The 9,374-nt window shown below is 44.5% G+C and overlaps 1 protein-coding gene across 2 annotated transcripts in view; it reads right to left on the bottom strand.

Annotated features, from left to right (window-relative positions):
• Positions 1-5,307: 5,307 nt before the first annotated feature.
• CDKAL1 (CDK5 regulatory subunit associated protein 1 like 1) overlaps positions 5,308-9,374 on the bottom strand; it is a 704,834-nt gene continuing 700,767 nt past the window's right edge. The window contains exon 16 of one of the 2 annotated variants that reach the window (XM_027040405.2): positions 5,308-5,834. In XM_027040405.2, coding sequence (XP_026896206.1) covers positions 5,817-5,834 — 18 coding nt within the window. In that variant the 3' untranslated portion in view covers positions 5,308-5,816. The remainder of the gene's footprint in view (positions 5,835-9,374) is intronic. The other variant, XM_053223204.1, reaches the window with a different exon arrangement.

Raw genomic sequence — 9,374 nt, 5'->3', positions numbered from 1 at the left:
ATTTGACTCATTAATTCACAATTTTTTTTTAAAAGGAACCATTTCCATTAAGAAAGGAAAGTGAATGGTATTGACAATCATTGATAAGCCTGTAATTAACTGGAAATGATGCTTCTTCCCTCTACAAACAAGGGAGGGAGATATACCATAATCAGGGATACTCTAAAATTTCTGAGCCACCCAGCAAATGAGGTCTTTGTCTCTAGACCTCCTCAGTCACCAGTATGCCACGCCACCTCCATTTGGGACTCTTTCTGCTCCACCTAGAATCCTACCATAGAACTGCCTGGCAGATAATCCTGGTGATCAAGATGTAGGTGATCAAGGTGGAGGCCTCTCATTTCAAGGGCCTCCAGGAGTCATCCAGACAATTCTAAAGATTAAGGTGGTCTTCCCTTCTCGCCGCTCCATTTCCTGCCTAACTCCCTCTCTTTCTCTCCCACCACCAACTGTCTCTTAGGAAGCAGCAACCTTAACTCAACTTGTACAGGTCCATCCGGCCTCACACAGGGGAGGTAATACTGGGTTGAGCTTCAGACAAGGGGATGTGGGCAAGTCCTTCAACCATCTCTGCACTAGCCGCTCCTTACCTCACAGCAGCACATACTACTTCAGTGATCCTCAGGTGGGGTTGGCGGAAAGAGTATGTCCCCTCTCAGGAGAAGGCATCAGAATAGAGACCAGATGTGTGGAAGCTGGCAAAGCATACTTCATTGATCTAATGTTTATTGACAAAAACTCCAAAAGCCAAGTTCAATGACACTGGTTTAGCTGGTGGGGATCCACAGAGGATAAAATAAGGAAGTATTACATGAGTTTGAAAAGAATGAGAAACACAGAAGCATTGCAACTCAAATTGAACCAAAGAAAATCTAATAAGAACTCCTGGGGAATAAAATCAGAACACTCAATGGGCAATCATTTAATCATTAATGTTGTATCTTTTTGCAAAACCTTCTGTGATACTGCTGGGTATAAGGTAAGGACTCCGGGTGACACCCTCACAGCTCTCCTAGTGCTTAACAATTCTTGACACATCTTCTCTCTAGACACTCAGCAGGGCTGAGTTCCTTTTTGGAAGACAGAAAAATAGATTGAGTGGCGTTATGGGTTGAATTGTGTCCTACCCAAAATATGTTGAAGTCCTAACCCTCTAGTATCTCAGAATATAAAATCTTTGAAAATAGAGTTGTTGTAAATGTAATTAGTTAGGTCAGGATAAAGTCCTACTGGGGTAGCATGGGCCCTTAATCCTGTATGACTAGTGTCCTCGTAAGAAGAGAGGAAGAGACACAGACACACAGAGCGAGAAAGCCACGTGATATTAAAGGCAGAGGTTGAAATGATGCATCTACAGGCCAAGGAACGCTAGGGTCTACCAGAAGCCAAGGAAGAATCCTCCCCTAGAACCTGCAGACAGAGCATGGCCTTGTCAACTCCCTGATTCAGATGCCTAACCTCTAGAACCGTAAGAAAACACGTCTGTTGTTTCAACCCGCCCAGTTTGCGATACTTTGTTATGGCGGCCCAATACACCGGGTGACAGGCTATGGCAACTTTCCTCCAACAATCTGTTAGGAATGCAGTTGCTCCAGCATGCACTTGGTCTGGTTGAGGATGAGGAGGACTAATGGCAGTGGGTGGGCTTCCTGGGCGTGAAGTACAGATGAGGCAGGTGTTTCATTTTTACAAAGAAGAGTAGTGAGATCCTGCCGGTGGAGATATTCAAACGTAGACGGACGCCCGTTCAGCAGAGATGTTGAAAAGGATTTAGTTTTCTATATGAGGATATGGACTCTCGAATTATCTTGAACTGTCTCGCCTCCATCCAGAAGGTCCCCCATGAGAGGTATGTAAAATCCAGGTGGAACCACGCTAAATCTTTTTTGGTCATGGCCCAGTCAAAAATAAAAATGTTTCTTATTGGGTGCCTGGGTGGTTCAGTCAGTTACGTGTCTGACTCTTGATTTAAGCTCAGATCATGATCTCACAATTCATGAGTTTGAGCCCTGTGTTGGGCTCCATCATGCGGAGTCAGCTTGGGATTCTCTCTCTCTCCCTCTCTCTCTGTCCCTCCCCTGCTCTCTCTCTTAAGATAAATAAATAAATAAACTTAAAAAAAAAAAAAAGAAAATGCTTTGCAGGTTGTACCAAAAAGCCTGGAATATTGCTTGGTTGTTTCTATCTTTTCCATCTAGAAAATATTCTAGGCCTCTTGACATAGACTTTTGCCGATGCTTTCAAATAAGCATCATGTGTTGAGCACTAACCATGTTCCAAATTCTAAGTTAGTTTCCTTTTACACTTAGAGTCATATTTAATCACGTGCATTTACTCCAAGATGTGCCACGTATTAGCATGACTAAGGTAGCATGGTAACACCCTTCTAGAAAGATGAGGCAACTTTTCTCAAGAACCATCCTGCACACGTAGATAACTCACGCTCAAGGTTCATGAATCACTTCAACTTTGACCCATCCAATGTTCACTTGCAGACATAAACCAGTGTAGGATCTTGTCCTAGTAACTGCAGAGGTGGGCCAGGGAGAAGTTCCAATACCAGAAATGGCAGACCACATCTGGGCTCTGCAGCAGTGGAGGATGCAGGACATTATTATTCAGCATCACTCATTTAGACTCATTTAGACCAAACAGATGCTGTGTGGTATACACAGTGATCTCATTAAGGGTATGGGCTCTTTTTTTAAGTATAAGCAATTATTATCCATTTTCATTGCAACCACTTAGCTTCTGTAGAGCATTTTAAGAATTTGTAATAAAATCAGGAGATAATATGACTTTTAATAACATTTACAGAAGGTATAAAGATCATCATGCAATGATTAACACCTATGTTCCCATGTTCCCAGTTTAAGAAGAAGTTGGCCGTTTTCTTCTCCTCCGATGTAACTACATGAGTTTGAGAGCTATCCTGAAAGGGGCTCTGATGTAAGTCTCCAAATACACAAGGCTGAGCTGATTCAAACGAGTGCAGACCTGTGCAAACTGCGGAACTAAGTGTGCCCCCATTCCTCTGGTCTGTGACACCTACCAACCCTCAGAAATTTCTAAACCTACTCCCTTCCAAACCAAGGTTTCTAATTACACACCAGAATAGCATCGTTGTCATGTGAGCATGGGTTAGAGATGCCTCTGCCCATGCAAAGCCAAACTCTTCATCTCAGACTTACTGCCAGGCTCCGTGGCTGTGGGGACTCCTGTTCTAGATTCTATCCCAGCCTCTGAGCTCAACGGTGCCAGGTGCAGCAGCAACACTGGGAGTCACAGTGAAACGCTGGAGTGACAGAAACCCCAACCCGTGGAGTGTCTTTGATAGGGGATGACTGTTTGCATGCCTGAGGTAGAAATAATTCATGAGTATTGACAACATTCTAGCCAGAAAGGCAGAGGGAAAGTGCGTCCACATACACACATAACCCAGGAGACAGCTCCTGGACCTCCTTCCCAGAACCTCCCAGAAAGCTCTCCACAACCAGTGGGCCCAACTCTTCCCCATCGTAACTCTAATCTGCCAATGCCAGAACCCATAAAAATATCCTCCAGCTTTCAGTGGATCAGTTTTCTCAGGATAATCACATCTTTCAAATACTTTCCTGCCTGTCAGCATTTTAAAGGATAAAGATGAACCATGAATCTTGCTTTCAGAAAAGAGTCCATTCCTGTGATCTGTTGGCTAAAACACATAGCCCCTTTCTGAAGCTTAGTCTAAGCGATTACTACTAATACAGTAGTATTAATCTATTAATTGGTTGTAGATACTTAAAATTTTAGTTCATGTTGTTAATTAATGTGAAAACCATTTAACCCGTGTCCATCAACTGATGAATGGATAGCCCAAATGTAGTATATCCACCAATGGATAATAGACATAAAAGGGATAGAAATACTGATAGAAGCAGACACAAAAGTCACATATTATACGATCCCATTTATGTGAAATACACAAAATAGGCAAGTATCTATAGAGACAGCAGATTAGTGGTTACCAGCAGCGAGGTGGAGAGAAGGCAGGGAGTGCTTATTTAATAGGTAAGGGGTTTCCTTTCGGGGTGATGAGAAGTTCTGAAACTAGACGGCGTTAATGGTTGCACAACAGCACGAATGTAATGGCCGCTAGATCGCATCCTTCAAGATAGCCACAATAGTCAATTTTATGTTCCACATATTTTATCACGATATTTAAAAAGGATTTAACCTCTGGGTTCCCATTTCCTCATTGATATTCTCAGATGTATTTTCTTTGGTACGTTATAGAAAACATAGAATACACTGCTTTGTGAAAATCGTTGCAGAAAGAAACCCATAAGTAAGCGCAACTCAAGAATCACCATGCTGAGCACACACTCAGTGGCTGACACCGCCCAAGACACCAGGTCACTGGGACAAGATGGTAAAGGCACCCCCCATACATCGCGAACCCTACAACTTCCTTATTCTCTCTCAACCCCCATCCCGGGAGAACAACGGCTCCTACGATAAATGGCTGGTCACGATTCACAATCAGAACACTATTTAGAGGCGGTTGTGGTTGTTCCTAATGTATTCTAGGTACCTGATATGCTCAGAGCACAAGACAATTTTTTCACACGATTGAACTCCTTAGGGCCTGTCTTCTAGATCATTTTGTTGGTTTAAAAAACACCATTGCTCAATCATTGCCAAGTGTGCCCATGTGCCCGGTGGGGAAAAGAAGGGAAATTTGGTTCACTGTGCTGAGATTTGCCTTTTAAATTTCAAACTACATCTTTTATTTCTTTCAGCAACATCAAGCGTTAGCATGCCACTTGCCTCTCTGTTTCTGGGAATGAAGACTAGAAATCTTAATATGAAACATTAACTCAGTGGGCTGGTCCAGCAGAGTAATAGATCTGCTATTACAGGGACAAAACCCTGCCTGGGCTTCCTCAACTCACAATAAAGCGCCGTGGTTCTTTTATTGAACCAATAGCATTTAAGTCCCAAATATATCTATGCAGAAAATAATGGCAGCTCCTCAAACAGAAGACTGAAGGAACGATTCAGTACCAGCGCTGAAGGGCCCTGGTGCTAAAGGTGAAAATAACAGGTTGGATTAGAAAGAGCTGCTGAGACCGAAAGCAATCAATGACACCTCAGAAGTGCTTATTTGAGCTGGGATCTGTCCTATTTTACATGCAAAGCACGCTGCATTAGCAACCAGATGGTATCTTCCTTTTCCTGGTGGACTTCCTAGAATTCCCGGAAGATTCCTGCCTGAATTGGTTCACTTTCTCTGGCCAGCCTAATAAGATTTCAGCTAGCTGACAAGTCTGAAGTGCAAGGAAAAATGAATCCCAACAGATAAGCACAACTATTTATTGGGCTTATTAAGAAGAGAGGAGAAAGAAAAGAACAACGTGGGCATCAATATAGTTGATACCTTTGAGCCTCATTCCTTTTTTTAACCCCGGAGAACTCGTAAAATCCCAGGTCTGGGAGGGATACCAGAGGTCAACAATTCAACATGCTGGATTAGTTATCTACCGCCACCTAACAAATGACACCAAAACTTGGCTTGAAACGGCATCGTTTATAATCTCACAGTTTCTAACCGTCAGGAATCTGGGTGCAGCTTACCTGGGTCTTCTGCCTCAGGGTTGCCGAAAAGCTGCAATCCCGGGGGTGGGGACAGAGGTTGTGGTCATCTGAAGGCTGGACTGGGGAAAAATCTGCCTCCAAGTCCACTCTAGCGATTGTTGGCAGGAGTCAGTCCTCATGAACTGTTGGCCGGGGGCCTCCCTCTGTTCCTTCCAATGTGAGTCTCTCCACACAGCAGCTCACAATATGGCAGCTGACTTCATCCAACAAAGAAGAGCACAAGAGAAGGAATACAAAGAACACAGAAGTCACCATCTTTTGCAAACTAGCATTTTTGGGAAAATAAGTAAAGTTATGCACCATAAGATGGCCAACAGGACTAACATAAGCTCTAGTCCCCAGCTTAGAGATTCCTCTTCCGGGTTCTTCTTTCTGCCCCACTTGCTGCATATACCAAATTACTACTAATGCGGAATGCAGAAGTAACCGATGATAAATTGTTCCCCATGCTTGTGCTCGGGACTCAGACCTCTGCAGAAGGATCTCCTCTGAGCCCGCTGGTGTGAAATAAAACCCCGATCCGCCAAGATCTCTGAGTGTCGTTTGGTGGTTCCCCTCCAGCAATCCAGCCTGGTTCCATAACAATATCAGACATGATATCCCATTACGTCCTCTATTTATTAGAGGCAAGTCATAAGGTTCAACCCGCACTTAAAAGGGGGGATTCCACAAGGGCCTGAACACCAGGAGGTGGGGTCCCTGGGGGCCATCTAAGAGGCTGCCTGACATCTATGCCCGTTAAACCCTTTTATCTTCCCCACAGACTCCTCAGTGGCTTTTGCTTTAACTGCTTCTGCCATGAAGAGCTAACTCACAGCCATCTGAGAGCCCTAACTAGTTAAGGAGCTCTCCTGGTTAACCTACCTGCTACTGTTTGGATTCAGGAGATTCTGTTTACTACCCAGAAACTCTTCAGAGACCCTTGAATTTGAGAGATTTATAAGGGAAGGGTTTAGAAATGGGCACTCTGCTCGTGTGACAAGATCTGGGAGTTGCAGTAGTGTAGTTATTGTAAGGGGAAGTTTTAACACACCATTTAGGGTAATCTCAAGCATCATAGATATTAGAGACCAGCTGAGTTAAGGGAAAGCCAAGAACCTTGACCTCCCCATGGCCAAGTTCCTCTTAATCAGCCCCATCCTGGGCTTTCCAAACCATTTTAGAGATGCATACAGTTTTGTCTGCTTGTCCTTAAAGCTTTTAGGGAACGTTTAAAACAACTCTGGACTGTGCTGTCCCTATAGAGGGTCAAAGGCAGGGGGCCAAGGATGGTTGCCTGAGTTCTGAATCTGAATCCCAGAGCTATCTGTAAAAGGGGTGGGGGCCTCAAGACAGCTGTGGTGATAAGCTGGAAAGGTCTCCCAATGAATCAGGAAAGAAAAAAGCCAAAGAACCTGAGGATACAGTCACATCATAAGCCTCGGAGGTCTTGATTTCCTAAGAGACTGCATTGCATCTGGTCAGAAGGGGTTAGACAGGCATAGATATGGACTGAAGACAGGTAGTAGGAAGGGCAAGAGGGGTCAGAGGCCTGGGGCCTGGTCGGCTCCTTTCTACCACATTTCAGTGGTCACATTCATCCTTTCTGGCAGAACGCCAATATGCCGCATTTAAAATAAGGAATACATGGGGTGCCTGGGTGGCTCAGTCAGTTGGGCATCCGACTCTTGATTTCGGCTCAGGTCATGATCTCATGGTCTGTGAGTTCTTTGCTGACAGTGTGGAGCCTGCGTGGGATTTTCTCTCTCTTTCTCTCTCTCTCTCCGCCCCTTCCCTGCTCACTTGTGAGCCCAAGCTCTCTCTCTCTCTCTCAAAGTAGATAAAAACTTTAAAAAATAAATAAAATAAAATAAAATAAAATAAAATAAAATAAAATAAAATAAACCAAGGCATCCGTGTGGGAGCTGGGTGGGATGGGTGAGGGAGGGAGAAGTGAAGGGTAACTCATCATGAGTCGGTTCCTTGCTCCATCACCTCCATGTTGTCTCAAGTTCCGTGATGGCATCCTGAGGCCTAAACTGGGGGACAGTCACATTATCCATGGATTCAGAGTGTTTGTAGCCAAAATCTAACTGACCAACTTAAAAAAAAAAAAAATCACCTAACGAATTAGAAAGCAGAGACACCCGGACAGACATGGTTGCAAATGGAACGCTGTACTGAGGTGAAGGTAAAATGCCCCCGAGCCCATCTGCTGAAAAGGTTATTTCCAGTTAGTGCAACGGTAAGATAGCTGGTTGAGGGTGCACTCATGTGCTGTCATGTTTTAGCTTCTCTCTTTGCCATTTACACTCTTCTCCAGCAGTGGACCGTGACCGCTCCATGGGGCTGTCCTCAGCTTCCCAGATGATAGCGCCCGCCAACGGGAGTTGGATTTTTGTCTCTGGCTGAATCATAAGGACAAGAGGCAAAAAGTGCAAGGGCTGTAACAGCTCTCTAACCCCAATGCTTCTCAAAATGCCCTGGAGCAAACTCAGCGTGCTCATTCAGCCTCCGATGCTGAGTCACCCAGACGAACTCAAATCCCAAACCAATGCAAGAAACACCCTTCCAGAGCTGATGAGAACGCACAGGGCACATTCTCCAAGATGTTCTGTTGAGAACCTGTCCGCACTGGCCCTCTGGAGACACGTGAATGATAGTGGGTGCAGGGATATAACAAACCAGAACCCAAACTTGCCCGATAAACCTAAATAAACACATAAGCTGCAGAATGAAGGCTTCCAGAAGCCTAAGAGCCTCTAGGCCAGTCAACCAGTGTCTCCAGTCAAAATGAGCAATCTACATCCATACTTTCCACCCTGTATTGCACGCGGACCTGCAGTATAGGTAAAAAAAAATCGAGAACGGGGAATTATACGTTTCAAGATTTAACTTCAAGGAAAATGAAGGTGCCTTCTACCAGTCCAATTTACAACTGATCAATCTTCACTCATTACAATGTCAATGTTTCTTTTATGAACCTCAGACTCTGTGGTTTACAAGTAACTCAGCTAAGGATAATACAGCAGTTTGTACTCTCAAAAGATAAATGCTTTAAAGAAAAATCCGTTACCACACTAGGAGAAGGGGGCCATGATGGTTTCTTCCCCAGTCTTTTTCTACTAGGAGAAAATGCATGGTGGGTTTCTCCAAATGTGGGCTGCATAAATCTCCCATGCAGTGTGTCTGCTGGCCTCTTGTGAGACTCAAGATTACAACGAGAACAACCCATGCTTCTGTTTCTGGCCTGACTTAATAACTTACTAATTATAATTGACTGAACACCAGGCTTCAACCCACACATGTCAAGACTCATTTCTATCACCATTTTGGAGCTATTGTATTCTACAGAGAAGCATACTGGGAAGAGACCAATGGGTCACCGGAACATGGCAGACCTGAGGTCGATATCACGATCCAGAATATGAAGCCAGATGGTCTGAGAGCCTGGGGATAGGAGTGGGGATCTGGGGTCACGCGGGCACCGCAGGATGCGGGAACGAGGTCACTGAGCCCTGGTCACTGGAATTGTATGCTCTTAGCGATAAGTGAGTGAGCACAACGCTCTGAAGGGGCATCGCATTAGGGTTTTTTTAAATAGGGGTGATTTCACACCCAGGCCCACTGCCCAAACCATCTGAATACTTTCATGTCTAGATGCCTCTGGTCTAATCCCCATAATTGGAGTTCATTGCACTGGGGATAAAGGAAGGGGGTAGTGGCATGAGATAGTTTTCTAAAAATATGGATTTATC

The sequence above is a fragment of the Acinonyx jubatus genome, chromosome B2 (assembly GCF_027475565.1).
Source record: "Acinonyx jubatus isolate Ajub_Pintada_27869175 chromosome B2, VMU_Ajub_asm_v1.0, whole genome shotgun sequence".
NCBI lineage: Eukaryota > Metazoa > Chordata > Mammalia > Carnivora > Felidae > Acinonyx > Acinonyx jubatus.
Note: the sequence above shows the minus strand (reverse complement) of the source record. Positions and strands in the feature narration are given on the sequence as shown.